Consider the following 13,892-nt stretch of genomic DNA (forward strand, 5'->3'; position numbering starts at 1 on the left):
TTCGCTCACGCGTAGGCAAGCTCCAGACTGCAACCGTGTATATCAAAGGAACCGGTGAATTCCGCACTCTTTGAGGGCAGTACCTCGAAGCAAACCTGTTTCTGACAGCACTATCAGGAGGGTTTGGCTTTAAAATGGACCTGTCATTGTGAGAGGGTTTGAGGGGATTTTTTGCAACCGCAAAAGGACTACGACATGGACTACGCCAGCCACCCCTTTGCTGTATATAATATCAACCGCCAAGTGAGACAAGACCGCCGAGGTACCTGGCAAGGAAAAACTTTACCAGTGACAAATTATTCTACAGTGGCAAAGGAATACGAAAGAAATACAGGAACATGTCTTCGAGCAGCTCGTCTGGCGTGGCAGACTGGTTCGTCCAGCTGCCACTGTCAGACTCAAGATGCTCCAACGCAAGCTGCGCTGCCTTTCAAGCCGCAGTCGACAAGACAGAGGCTGAGATCAGTCGAGTATCGCAGTTCAACTACGGTCATTATGTGACGTGGTTTTACGCCATCATCCTTGTGCTGTTCATCGGCGCCTTTGGATTCCACCAGTGCCGGGATCGACTGGGCTGGGGTCGCTCAAAGCCATCGCAATGGCGATCTTGGATTGTCGGCTGGATTCGAAGATTCACTTATAAAAGATTTAGCGGGAAGCTGGCTGAATCCCTCAGTCTCCCGTCTTTCGGGGTTCTGTCTTTGATTGTGTTCTTTTTCTTCGCGGCTGCGGTGATGGTATTCGTTCAACGGCCGTATTATCGCGAGAAGATCGCGTATGGAATGCCTCCGCTGGCTATTCGTGCGGGAGGCATGGCGTTTGCGTTGATCCCGATGGAGATTGTGCTGGCTGGAAAGGTTTGTCTACTTGCTCTTTATTGCGATGTTAACTAACTGTATATTAGTATAATCTCATTACCCTGCTTACTGGAGTTGGCCATGAGAAGCTCAACTGCTTCCATCGAGGAATTGGATACCTCATGTTTTGCTTGAGCATCATTCATGCTACTCCGTTTATCCACCAGCTCCTCAAAGACGGAGGCTATCCATTTCTCAACTTTATGTTTTATAAGAACGGCAGCCGTGAAGTAGGTCACCTTTCTCTCGAGACTCCGACCCAGCTAACAAGTGCAGTACTCGGGCACTCCTACCATATTTATGCTTCTCGGACTATCCGTCTTCTCAGTTCCCCCCATTCGTCGACGCATGTATGAGCTGTTTGTGAATCTCCACGTCATCTTGGCTATTGCGTTCGTCGGCCTCTGCTTCTGGCATGCTGCCCACGAGATGGACTCCTGGATTTATCTCTGGGTAACTCTTGGTTTGTGGGTGGTATCCTACATCGGACGCATCTTTGCCAAAAGCACAGCCTTCCCAATGTCTCGGCAATGGCGATCAGGCTGTCCGACCACCATGTACAGCGTACCAGACAATATGCTCAGAGCAGACGTGCATGTCCCCAAGGGAACCTGGAAATGGGAGCCTGGCCAGCATGTCTACCTTCGATTTCCCACTCTTAATGGACTCGAGAATCACCCGTTTACAATTGCAAATTGCTGTCCGTCTTCTTCCCCAGACGCCGAGAAACCAGAAGGAACAACACTTAAATTCCTCCTCCGTCCTCGAACAGGCATCACAGCTCGACTGGCCTCCATGACTCAGTCATCTGAACTCCCCGGCCTCGAAGGCGAATTCTCCACCGTCGTCGAAGGACCATACGGTACCATCATCCGACCTCGCGTCGAAACCCGCTACGAAACAGCCATCCTCGTCGGCGGAGGAGGCGGTATATCCGGAGTCCTGCCGTGGCTCGAACACCTCTCCCTCCGAATGTCATCCAACTGCATAACCCAAAAGGTGCATTTCCTCTGGATCGTAAAACACACCTCCTCCCTGCACTGGATGTCGCACGAGCTCAACGAGATCAAATCCCGCGACCCGAGTAACAAAATCACAATCCAGATCTGGATAACTTCCGACTCCGCACCAAGCGACGACGAGCAACACATAACCGAAAAATCCAAAGACCACCCGCAAGCCCAGATCGGTGTGTCGGAAGATAACGGCAGTAGTTCAGACCTGGCAAAATCTTCCTGGATCGACCAGATTACCTACCAGCGTCCGCAGCTGTCTCAAATCATCCCGGGGCTTCTGGGCAGTGAGCGGAATATCGTGATTGGATGTGGGCCGGAGAGTATGAAGATTGGGCTGAGCAATACGGTTGCCAGGGCTCAGCGGCAGGTTATTCGGGGACATGCGGCGGAGGTCAAGTTGCATACGGATACGTTTGGGTGGTAGATATATCGGTGTTTGATGTATGTATTTAATGTGGCGATAGTATATACTTTCTTTAATCTTCGTGGAAATTGATTTCTGTCTATTTCTCATTACAACTCGTCCCCGAAATCGAGCGATTGGCCTTAGAACTCGGCGGTCGAGCCGCAATCTTCAAGCTGGACAGGGTGCGATCTTCGCCGTCGTTTATCCTGGTGAAGAATAACCATGCGGTGAAGCATTTTTACGGGCCGGATCGTGGGGAGCTGGAGCATATTATGAATGAGTATATGTAGGAGATGGAATTTGATGATGGATATTTCGTCTGCTACTTACGCATTGCATTACGTTTTATGATATTAAGTTGTCTGTGTCTTAGTTTTGTGGTAAGTTCATTGCGTGGAATATGACACAACAAACCGAATGCGGATGTGGCGGATAAAGAGGAGATTCCGTCTGCTTGATAGTGCTTCATTCCATCTTATATAGTATCATCGTATTATGATAATTTGATTAAAATGATCGACTCGAGAAAATATGGATAAATATCTGCCAAAGACACAGTACCGCTGACCGAATGTAACCCTGCCAACTCCCCCTCCGACCATTTACATCCAACCACCACTCCTCAACCTATCCGTAAAAAATGCTTCACTCAACCCAAGAGTACGTCCCATCTACACTCCAAAACTCCAAAACCAACTAACCAAATACCATCCAGCGTGGACGACATCACCGCCCGAGTCCAGAAAGCAGGCCCAAAACTCGTCGTCGTCAGCTTCACCGACGACATTTCCTCTCCCTCCCTTCTACTGAGCGATCTGGTGCAGCTACTGGATGAATGCTACTATCACGACAACGTGCTCTTCATCACGGTCGACTGCGACAATGCAGTAAAAAAGATTATGAGCAGAAAGTACCGGCTTGCCGATTTTCCCATGTCGGTGTTTTATAAGAATGAGCATGAAGTTGGGCGGATTGATGCGATTGGGATTGCGGATAGGTTGCCGAAGATGATTCATAAATATAAATAGGGAAGGGTTTTATGATGTATGAATATTTATGAATGATAATGCTTTCTTTCAAGCATGGACTAATGCAGCCAGAACGGATGATTGGAGGTAACCAGTTCCAATAGCGCGTTTAGATCATCACTGCCACTAAGAATCGCTTCCACTTTGTCCCCGTATCCCGTCGCATGGAGGATGTTGGCAATGGAGGCATGCACTTCCAGAAAAGCCGGATTTGGCAGTGGGCCGCGACTATCATGAGTCTCGGTCATCCGGCAATACAATGTTGGCAGAAAGACGAAAAGTCTTTATGGTGTATTCGTGGACGGAATCAGTGGTTTCTAGTGTCCAACGGAATTTGCTAAACTGTCTACGTAGCTCATTCGCTGGCATCATGGTGTTCTCGAGCCTATCCACCCTCTCGTTGGGCTGGAACTGCACGCCGGGAAAGTATCGATGGATATTCGACCAGATGAAGGCAGAAATTCCCAGTGTGGGTGGAATTATATGTGTAACCTCCAAGTCAGCTATCTTCGCATTCCGTGGTAGAGCCTTGCACTGTTCGTAATCGAGACATCCAGAAACAACACACATATGGCCATCTCTCTGTAGACATTGTGCGTGCAGTCTCTTCTGATTCTCGATCTCAGTCGACTCTTCGATATCATATGTCCGCGACGATTGCCATCCAGCTACTTTGATCGGTATTAATAGCTTGTATGTGATCCTCTTCGCGAGCTGGCGTAGCTGATGATCATTTTCGCAGTGTCTGACATCCTCGAGGACGTTGATTCTGCCTTGAGCGGACAGATAGTTGAAGGTTTCTTGCAGAACCGTGACGGTGTCATCGTCGGTGTTCAGGTGTTGATAATTACGGAGTCGTTCCTCCACTGCCTCGGTGTATAGGAGGGTGAGTTGTTTGGTGTTGAGATAATGTTGAACAGGATGTGTTGGGAATGATGACCTTATGATGACAAGGTGACTCTTCGTGTAGAGGATATACGGCATTTGAGCTTACTGCTAACTGTTTACAGCTATGCTAGAAGTCTAGTTTGAAAAGAGTTTTGATCAACCGTATAGGGCTACAGAATCCCCCTTGACCTCCAAGGGCTCTGGCCCATTCCCATCATGCTCGGCGTCGCGCTGCCCCCCCGAGTCCCCCTGGGCTCGCCATGCGTTACAGCGTTTGGCAATTGTCCACCATTTGTTGGAACCTGAAAAGTCCGACAAGACCGTATTTAGAAGGCAATCTAGATCCATATCTTCCTCCGCTCACGTTGCCGGTCTTAGATTCATACGGGCCAAACTTTCCCTGGCATGCACCCGAAGATTGTCGACATCCAGCCCAAACACATCACGCGGATTGCGGCCAGGGCTCAGTCCTTTGCCAAAGAGCATCCGTCGGGTCAGACGAATCCTTTGTGCTCCTGGCCCTGTTCCTGCTGGAATAGGGAAGACTTCCTGGTTATAATCAGCCAACCGAACAAGTACGCCAGAAATCATAGTACATACCTCCCTCTGGGATAAACGGGGAGTACCATCTCTAGCCAAGGTATACAGCTCAATTGAGCCAGTGACTTCTTTGGTATTGCCAATCTCTGTCCATTTGGTGATGATCACCGCCTGAACCTCGCCGGCACCCCCGACAAGCCAACGATTCATGTCATCTTGAAGATCTGCGAATGACTCACTCCAACCTGATTCAAAGGCCAATGTTGGCATCACGGTGCCCAGCTGTGCGGCCATAAAGTTGGGCATCTTGTGTAAACCGACATCCGGACCAGAGGTGAATCTGACCACTTTAAGCCTTCTCTTAGCTATCACACACGATCAATAGAGTGATGATACTTACAGGTATTACCCTCGCCAGTGATCTGGTTGTGCTCATTAGCTGTGATAAGACCTGATATTACCCATTTGAGTGCAGCAGACTGATACCAGCGTTGGTCGCAGTTGTGGATAGGGGTTGGCATCGTTCTCAGTTGGAAGACTCGAGTGATTTCGTTGTATCCGAACCTCAATTTGATTCTTTTACGCTGTAAAGAGTTCAAAAGATCATCTACCCACGCAGGGCTAATGTCAGTAAAAGTGAGTATTTGAGGAGTTATGGATTGAGAGATTTTCTGCTCAATATAGGCGCAAAATGCAGCGATATCAGTGAATTTAGGGCCTGCATGGTGAATCTCTCGTGTGTATTCATCCATTTTGACAAGTGAATAGAAGCTTATCATGAGGTAGAATAGTGAATATCTAAATAAAACCCATGATGGATAAGATATCCCAGAGATATAGTGTCACATGATGCATTCCCAACTATGCGTCATCCATACGCATGAATCTGTACTTGGACAAATTTTATCATATATTTATATCAGATTCAAAGGGTAGCTTAATCCCATAGTTGAATCCCTGCTATTGTATGCTCTTCTTTTCGTTCCATTGATAATAGATAAGATATATAGTGTCCTTAATTCTTAAATTGTGTAGAACCTTTACTGTCCCCTGATTACCTGATCATGAGAACATCTTGGTCCTTCCAGGGATCCAGGATTTTTATCTTAAATATTTTCGACCCCAAGTCTTAACTCTTGTACCAGGCTTTTGAATCGTTGTATTACTTTCTGGGAATCTACTTATGATACGTCGACTGGAACGAGGAGGGCATAGGTCAATTATTATTTCTGTCAAAACTCTCGAATCTAAATATTCTTGTGTTCACCCGATGCCTATGACAAACTACGTTCCAAGGTAGGTTCATATTTCATAGAACGAAGGATGCAGAAAAGATTAAATGTTTTTGTCACTCGAGTCAAGCTTTTCGGCCAGCTGCAGCGCTTGGGTAAATACAGTAAGGGGCGGTGGCTATAGTACGGGTCTTAGAGCCATGGTCATGACAGTGATATGCCAAATCGGCCGAACGAGAAGTTGTAGCCCGCCCTCCTCGAGCACATGAGGCAGATACCCGAGCATTTGGTCGGGAGGCAAGGGTATAGTGTTATTGCCATAAGCTTTGGGAAAATCACCAGCGGCTCTTTCGGCTTCCTGACCGGCACACTGCAGAGAACCGGCGATTGGCGATGAGATGAGTTGTTTTTGTCTTGCTGGGCTTCGATAAAGGAGACACTTCCTGGTGCCCCATTGTGGTTTGGACATCGTCCAAGAGCTCAACTACAAGACTTGTCATGTCCTGCATGTCCTGCATAATCCCAAGACTGTTGAAATTTTCTTGCATCCTAGTCCAATAAACCCATAAGCGTACTTGTAAGGGACTGTAAGGTTGGCGCTGCACATGCCATCCTTCAACTGCATGACAAATCTTTGGAGAAAGCCCCTTGATACAGCCCACTCCTCCTGTATTTGAACAACTAGCAATCCGGTATCAGACTCAGTGAACTCGGAGGGTGTAGAGGCGCTTGACAGAAATTTCTCGAGAAGCGGGAAAAATGGCGACTCCCGTGGCAGGAAGTCATCCAAAAAGCTCTTCAGACGCGGCAGAGTTGCCGAGACACTAGTGATACCGTATGCCGCCATCAGCAATCTGATCTCATTGAAAAAAAAAAAAAAAAAAAAAAAAAAAAAACTTTCTTCAGGCTTGATTAAGGGAGCGGAGCCGGCCATGCTCACGACAGACCAGGTAGGTGTTGATGGAGGGAGGACTCAACAACTGACGACTCCAGGACAAGGTCATTCCATTTGCGCTTTCTATTGTTCACCGTCGTTGCAAAGCTTCTATATTCTGAAGAGTAGAACACTTGGTCCTGCCGAACTGTGTACGCGTCGAATAAAGTGGTGCTGTGTTTTTTGTCGATGAGGGCATAGAGCTTGACGGCCCGCGAAGCCTCGAATGTAATCAGTGTGCATCGACAAGCCGACCAGAGTGGCAGGGTGGGCCAGTTGCATTGACCTGTACACCAGGCCGAAACTGTCTCAGAAGATTGTCCATATCCATGGGCGCAAAAGATACTAGTGGATAGCTTGTTTGGTATCGGGGCGATAATCTTGTTGGGCAAGTCGGTGCCAACTGAGTCCGCTGGAGCCTTGTTTGATGGCATTGCAGTTCAAGTCTACAATGCCATCAACTCGCTCGAGAGGTCGTAATGTGTGGATTGAATTCTCGTCAGCTCCTGGTCATATCCAAGGGGGACTACGTGCCCCAAGCAACCTGACAGCAACTCAATTCCTCGACATGCTTCATGTCGTCTTTTCTGCACCTGGTGGATTCTACGCGCGACTACGTGACTCCAACACCCCTTTGATTGCCTCTAATCAGCTCATTGAATACGGCTACTATATCCTCACCCCCCATCTACCAGGACACCAAATGCAAACGTGTAATGAGAGGTTCTTCCAGCGTACTCTATCTCTGACAGATACAAGGAGAGATGTTGCTTTCCGCGACCAGGTCCGAGAGCGAGACGGCCGTTGTGTCATCACTCACCAGATCAACCATGATGCAGACTATGATGAATGGTTTGGTTTCGAGGCCGCTCACATATTCCCACTTGCTCTCGACCCGATTTTTATCAGCCATGGTTTTTCTCAACTGATAACACACAATCACCCACCTGGGATAAACTCCCCTCAGAATGGGATTCTACTTCAATCCCACATTCATCAGCTCTGGGACAACTATGTCATTGCAGTGAATCCACACGATGGGTATAAGGTGCAGGCATTCTCACGGACGGCATGGCAACATCATGGGAAAGTCCTGCACCCTACCTGTCGGCAATCTGGTAACCCTACAAGTGTTGTTGATGCTCTGTTACGCTGGCACTATGAACAAGCTGTACTTTGTAATATGCGCGGAGCTGGTGAACCGGCATTCGAGCATGACTTTCCCCTTGGAACGGACATGATGGGAGAGATACGGGAAGGACCACAACCGGCAGAACGAATGGAGACAGAGCTTTTTTCACGGCTATATGGATACGGAGAAGCGTAAGTCGTGCTGTACAAATCAGATAGAAAGGATCTATGAAAATACAGAGAAAACAGAGATCCTTCTCCAACCTACAAGATCTTATGTCTGAGCCATGATTGTTCCTTCTTTTTATGCCTCCTCTCTTCATGCTGTCACATATTATACAGCAAATCGACTGCGAGCACGCAACTTCGGGCTCCATACCCAGATACAGTAGAGAACAAAGCAAAAACCCACATTAAGAAACGCAAGCAAACTAACCCCCCACCCAAGACCAAGATTGATAAACAAAGGCCGCGAGAACATCACAGCCCCAGCAGCAAGAGCCGACCATGCAAAGTTCTTAGCCGCAAATAACGAAGCAATGTATTCCGGATAACTGAATGCAAGGTGGATCTGGATCGAGCAGATGATGGAGAACGCACCAACGACTGTAATGGAGAGTCCGACGACATTGACCATCCAGTGGATGCTGCGGCGGGCTGTCCAGCCTATGCCACTTGTTAGTTGTACGCATATCTCCGTGGGCAGAAACATACCGAAGATGAATAACCCGATAGGGAGGAAGAAGCAGAGAAAAAGGGCCGGGACGAGCCCCTTTTCCGGCTGTATCAGAGCGAGATTGCCTTCTTTTGAAAAGGGCTTTACTATATAGAAACGCCAGTAAAGCACGACAACAGCGGCGGATATAGAGAGTCCGACAAGAAAGCCCAAAAATGGAAGACTATCAACGCCCCAGCCCATGAGATATAAATTATGATATGCCAGTGGGCAGGACTCGAAGAACGAGTAAAAAGTCCCATAGACAACACACATATAGGTGGTGCTGAAAAGGATTGCCGGGTCTAGAATGTTAAGCTGAGCCGGCCGAATCAAGGCATTATACAGAATCCGTCTGCCACTGAAATCCGCCTGCTTTACCTCGGCTTCTGATTGTGCCTGTGAGTTTCCCGTCCTCTTTCGCAACCGTTTCGACCGGTAATAGAGAATAGTCGGTGATGCGGTTTCGGGCAGGAGGAAGAACAGACAGATGCAGAGAGGGCCACTCAACCAGAGCATTTCCCATGAAGGCCAATGCCAGTTTTTGGCGCGGGAACTGAAACTCCCAACGACGGGGCCGAGTAGGGGTCCGAGAATGACTGAGTTCGTTAGCAAGATGAAGCGATACAGGATTAGAAACTGACCCGTAGATTCCCACACGACAAGACCATATGGAAACTTTATGAGTGGATACTGAATATTTGTCAGTCGTGTATTGAAGGCCTCAGTGTGTCAACTTACAAGGTCATTAAATGTTGCTCCCCCTGTAGCAAGACATGGCGATCCTAGATTCAACATATCAGATAGTCCGTGCTGATACTCTGGGACGGACTGTACCCATAAAAGCCGCCAGAAACCGGAGGCCAATAAGTGTGGCAAAGTTGTTGGTCAACGCAATGGGGATCCAAAGCAGAGCAAAGATGATGCTCGTGATGACGTATGGTGGTTTCCGACCAACGACTGGGATTCTTGTCATAATTAGACGGCAGACTAATAGCAAAGAGAGATTAAACATACTCACTCAGAGGAGCGAAGAATAGCGTCCCGAGTCCAACTGTCATCCATATTAGAAGATAGAAAGGGAGTGCTGAGGTATATACTCACAGCCCAGAACATACATCGACACACCCAGATTGCTTTCTTGGACACTGATGTTGAGTACAACCACAATCTCTCTGAATCCACCAAAATAGATAGTCGAACCAAGATAGACAGCAAAGGAATACATCCTATTATGTCAGTCGTAGATCCTATATAGAAAGATCAACACACCAAATCATAAACCCTACAAAGGCCTTCTTCTTCCGACTCCAGTTCTGCGGGTTATCCGGATCATCTGTTGTATACCAACTAACCATCGTAACCCCATCGGCCGCTTTACACGGCTGTATTACCCGGCTCTGCGATCTTTCCACCTCATGCTGGCTTTGCTGGATAATGAGCCGGTGGATTGGATTCGGCTCTGGCGTGCTTGTCGCTTTCCCCATCCCCGTACACGCCCCGGACACTTGCTCTGGGGGGTCACCATGTGTATGGCTGTGTGGTATCGCATTTGCCTCGTCATCGCCAGGATCGCCTGTTTCTGGCAAGAGATATGGATGTCGAAAACTATCGCGCTCTTCGATATACTGAAAGTATTTGTTCCTCGTGACGTATCGGCTGATTTGCCCAAAGGCGGAATCTCGTATGAGGTCGTACATTGTATGTACATTGTTTACTTGGAATGGTGATGGGGATGGAGTGATTTATTTTGCAAAGATATAACTATGTCGGACACATGTTCCGTGGTCGTCTACCGCCACACTCGGTGATATCACTATATATCATCTGCTATCATAGACGCTTTTCTTATAAGGTTCGGAAAACGTGATATATGGAGTGAGAGTAAACTCATCTCCAGTCGAGGTTGAATATTCATCGTCGATTAAGAGGTATATACTGATAAAACAAGATTCCGAAAAGCTAACTAACGAATAATATTTATGCATATCAAGCGACTAACAATGACTAAAGACAGTGGAGGACTTGAGAATTGACTCCCAGGCCAAACTTCCATTACAAAACGCGCAAAGATGAGTGTATGCTTCGTTAAGGTGGTAGGTAATGAGAGAATGTTTTCCGAGGGTTGCATTTCCGGTCGAGCGCAGGATCCCCTGGCACCCGAAAGAAAACAACACTCCAGATGTAGATGTATCCTGTGATCTCACTACAGCTATCATGCGGTTTTGGTTTGAAAATTTTTCCCCTGTAGAAAAATGGTCGTTCAGAGTCCATCCAGCCTTGGCCCGCCATTGCCGGGAATAGCCCCGGCGTGAGAATTGAGAGAGGACTCTTGGCCTGTTCGGATACTATTGGTTTTTTTGACTTGGACGCATTTGCCAATCCAGTTTGCTCGAACGCATTTTGGAGAGTCCATGCTCCTCGAGCGTGTGGCCACACAACGGGCATGGGTGTGGCCCCTTTTCCGAAATACAATACTCGCAATATTTCACCATACGGCTCTTAGCATACGGGCCCGGTGGCATGGTAGAAGTGCAATTTGTGCAAGAGAATGAACATATAGCGGGTTGACAGCATGCATCGCAAATGGCAGCCAGCGGCGTCTGGATGGTACTGAGAAAGCTTGTGTTGAATAAGAAGAGACCTTCATAATCTCCGCTCTTTATTTTCAATAGATTGTGCAATTTCCACTGATTCTCTTGATCCTGTCTCTTGTATGATTGTATGAGTGGAGTATCGCCAAATATATCCGTCCCTTGAAAATCAATACCCAGATGGTCGAGCAAAAGTAGAGTCGGAGAAAGCCGGCGCCCAAAAATGGCGTAAAATAAGGGTGTTCGGCCAAATGCTTCTCTAGCATTGACGTCAGCACCATTCGCTAGAAGACATTTGACCAGATTGTCGTCACCATTCAGTGCTGCCCAGTGCAGAGGTAGACGGTGGCGGGAATCGCGGATGTTGAGGTCAGCACCTTCGTCCTTTAGATTTCGAAAGATATCATCACGGCCTTCTGACCTAGCCTTTAAAAGATTGGCCAGTGTCACATATGATGGTGCATCGTCTCCACGGTGAGCAGATACTGAGTGGGCTCCAGCGTCGAAAAGCATTTTTGCTGTGGTCGCATAGCCATTCATGGCGGCATAAGCCAAAGGGTCCAATGCGCCTGAATGAGAAGATGTCGCATAGTACAGATGAGCATTTTTTTCAATGAGAAGCTTAACCACTGATTCTCGTCCCTTGCTTGCAGCTGCGAAAAGCGGCGTTTGGCCAAAATTATCTACCGGCGTAGCAGATGCCCCGTGATTAAGCAAGAGTTTGACAGAGGCCAGACAGTCACCCTCGACGGCAAGAGACATCAGGTGAGGTGAGTCACCAGCAACCGCATGGAACAGTGGCGTCCTGCCATTTTGATCTACTGTATCGACTTGGGCACCTGCCTGGATCAGACTTTGCATAATTCCCACTCTGCCGCTGACTGCCGCGTAGAACAAAGGGGTAAACCCGAAGTGGTTCATGGTATCAGGATTGGCGCCTCTCTGAAGAAGCATATTGCAAAGCTCCTCGTGCCCGTATGCAACAGCCCAGGACAAGGGCGTGCGTCCCGCATGGTCCTCGATATCAACCCTGATCATGTCCGAATCCACCATGGATGCTGGGGGACTCGTTAGACCAAAAAATGCTGCTAGATGAGCACCTGTCAGTGGCTCCTTCATGTTGATGACTGGATCTTGCGACCTCGTCTTGGATATAGGACTGAGTGTCCTAGGCTCTTCCACCAAGCTGAGGTCGACCGAGAAGCCGAATATAGCTTGGGAGGTTGCAAGCACTTTGCCCTCGGCGGCCAGAAACTCCATGGTCATGGATCCGTCTCCAGGATGCTTTCGGTAATGGTGGACCCAGTTTTGAGCCGAGTATTTGTAGAATGGGTACTCGGTGAGTCGATCATTCAGGCCAAATTCAGTCGTACAGGGTCCCTGGTTAAAAGCATCCAAAGACATATATGTAAGGCAAGTGTTAGAGAGAACACGGTGAATATCTGGAAACCACAGCTCCAATTTCCGCTCAAAGTATTCTTTGGTGGTATAGTGAACAAACTTGAGCGAGTTGGACTCGTCAATTGTAACCAACCCAATGCATATGGACACCAGCTGTTCGACGTCAGTGATGTTTGTGTCGTCGAATTCGCAGTTTCCTATTTCAATAGCAAGAGCGTGTTGGATCTCAGGGATAGAGAGTTCGCGCGTGGAAAACAATATCCACCCAAATATGGTTTTGGCAATCTCTTGAGCATACTGCCCTTGGCTCTCGATTCTCTTCATTGTCTCGTCATAAGCGTCATCATACGCTCCAGAGCCATTCTGGAATCGCTCTATCACCTTCCGAATTCGCTTCTCATTGATCTCGCCTTGCAACAAGTTGACGTACAATTTGGCGAGTAAAAACCTCAATGCTGTCAGTGAATGATTCGTGATAGACGATGAATGAACCACCTACATTCCCCTTGATGATTTTGCAATCTCATCCCGAATATATGTTAACAGGCCGGGTTTTTTGGCCACAAAAGGCGGGAAATATGCCGCTCGGTGGTCAATATATGCTCGGACGTCGTCGTCAGTGGCTTGAATCTCCAGTATTACCCCTCCATTTGCAAAAAGGCTTGCAGTTTCTTCGCTAAACCGCGAAGTCGCCAGAATATTGACGTTTGCGCTCCGTTGGAGACTGAAAAGAAAACCCAATGATTCTCGAAGGGTACCCTCAGTACTGGAGCATTCATCCAAAGCATCGAGGATGATAAAGGTCTTCTTGAAGCGCAAAATGAGGGCTCTGAATTCATATTGAATCCATTGCAGCCTCCCGTACTCTTTGGACACATTCCAAGTCTGTGGCATGTTTGTCACTTCTTGTGACAGCTGCCTCAGAAGACCAGCTAGGATCTAAGACAGACTCAGCTGCCGCCTGAAGTCGAAGAAAATATATGTGATGCCAATTCCGTCCTTACTTGCAAACAATTGTGCTAGATAATCGATGGCGACGGAGCATAACACAGTCTTTCCAGCTCCAGGGATCCCAGATTTCTGCTCAAAGAAATGTCAGACAGCCGGGGGGAATCATCATCGTTGGGGACCGTACTGGTTTATTTTGCCC

General features: G+C 47.8%; 8 protein-coding genes across 8 annotated transcripts; 3 read left to right on the forward strand and 5 right to left on the reverse strand.

Moving 5' to 3' along the window:
- Window positions 1–338: 338 nt before the first annotated feature.
- On the forward strand, window positions 339–2,297 carry ASPWEDRAFT_25415 (ferric reductase family protein; the record flags this gene model as incomplete). The annotated part of the gene is made up of 3 exons (XM_040832728.1): window positions 339–857; window positions 905–1,087; window positions 1,134–2,297. The coding sequence occupies 3 exons, from the start codon at window positions 339–341 to the stop codon at window positions 2,295–2,297; spliced, it is 1,866 nt and encodes a 621-aa protein (XP_040693268.1).
- A 622-nt stretch (window positions 2,298–2,919) lies between these two features.
- ASPWEDRAFT_169430 (uncharacterized protein) lies at window positions 2,920–3,307 on the forward strand (the record flags this gene model as incomplete). The annotated part of the gene is made up of 2 exons (XM_040830460.1): window positions 2,920–2,939; window positions 2,995–3,307. The coding sequence occupies 2 exons, from the start codon at window positions 2,920–2,922 to the stop codon at window positions 3,305–3,307; spliced, it is 333 nt and encodes a 110-aa protein (XP_040693269.1).
- A 231-nt stretch (window positions 3,308–3,538) lies between these two features.
- ASPWEDRAFT_169431 (uncharacterized protein) lies at window positions 3,539–4,291 on the reverse strand (the record flags this gene model as incomplete). The annotated part of the gene is made up of 1 exon (XM_040830461.1): window positions 3,539–4,291. The coding sequence occupies one exon, from the start codon at window positions 4,289–4,291 to the stop codon at window positions 3,539–3,541; it is 753 nt and encodes a 250-aa protein (XP_040693270.1).
- Window positions 4,292–4,389: 98 nt separating this feature from the next.
- On the reverse strand, window positions 4,390–4,984 carry ASPWEDRAFT_37413 (uncharacterized protein). The gene has a single exon (XM_040834668.1). It carries the CDS (start codon window positions 4,943–4,945, stop codon window positions 4,556–4,558), a length of 390 nt encoding a protein of 129 aa, XP_040693271.1. The 5' UTR covers window positions 4,946–4,984; the 3' UTR covers window positions 4,390–4,555.
- Window positions 4,985–5,998: 1,014 nt separating this feature from the next.
- On the reverse strand, window positions 5,999–6,814 carry ASPWEDRAFT_180983 (uncharacterized protein; the record flags this gene model as incomplete). The annotated part of the gene is made up of 2 exons (XM_040831857.1): window positions 5,999–6,495; window positions 6,543–6,814. The coding sequence occupies 2 exons, from the start codon at window positions 6,812–6,814 to the stop codon at window positions 6,303–6,305; spliced, it is 465 nt and encodes a 154-aa protein (XP_040693272.1). The 3' UTR covers window positions 5,999–6,302.
- Window positions 6,815–7,352: 538 nt separating this feature from the next.
- ASPWEDRAFT_169434 (HNH endonuclease signature motif containing protein) lies at window positions 7,353–8,228 on the forward strand (the record flags this gene model as incomplete). The annotated part of the gene is made up of 1 exon (XM_040830462.1): window positions 7,353–8,228. One exon carries the CDS (start codon window positions 7,353–7,355, stop codon window positions 8,226–8,228), a length of 876 nt encoding a protein of 291 aa, XP_040693273.1.
- A 138-nt stretch (window positions 8,229–8,366) lies between these two features.
- Window positions 8,367–10,447, reverse strand: ASPWEDRAFT_49548 (uncharacterized protein; the record flags this gene model as incomplete). Its single annotated transcript, XM_040837292.1, has 8 exons — window positions 8,367–8,698; window positions 8,747–9,346; window positions 9,392–9,440; window positions 9,489–9,532; window positions 9,585–9,715; window positions 9,765–9,801; window positions 9,852–9,976; window positions 10,020–10,447. 8 exons carry the CDS (start codon window positions 10,445–10,447, stop codon window positions 8,367–8,369), a joined length of 1,746 nt encoding a protein of 581 aa, XP_040693274.1.
- Window positions 10,448–10,986: 539 nt separating this feature from the next.
- On the reverse strand, window positions 10,987–13,875 carry ASPWEDRAFT_384790 (uncharacterized protein). The gene is made up of 3 exons (XM_040834888.1): window positions 13,747–13,875; window positions 13,242–13,681; window positions 10,987–13,190 (listed from the first exon to the last, which is right to left on the reverse strand). Exons 2-3 carry the CDS (start codon window positions 13,634–13,636, stop codon window positions 11,096–11,098), a joined length of 2,490 nt encoding a protein of 829 aa, XP_040693275.1. The 5' UTR covers window positions 13,637–13,681; window positions 13,747–13,875; the 3' UTR covers window positions 10,987–11,095.
- Window positions 13,876–13,892: the final 17 nt, after the last annotated feature.

Source organism: Aspergillus wentii (genome assembly GCF_001890725.1).
Source record: "Aspergillus wentii DTO 134E9 unplaced genomic scaffold ASPWEscaffold_2, whole genome shotgun sequence".
NCBI classification, from domain to species: domain Eukaryota; kingdom Fungi; phylum Ascomycota; class Eurotiomycetes; order Eurotiales; family Aspergillaceae; genus Aspergillus; species Aspergillus wentii.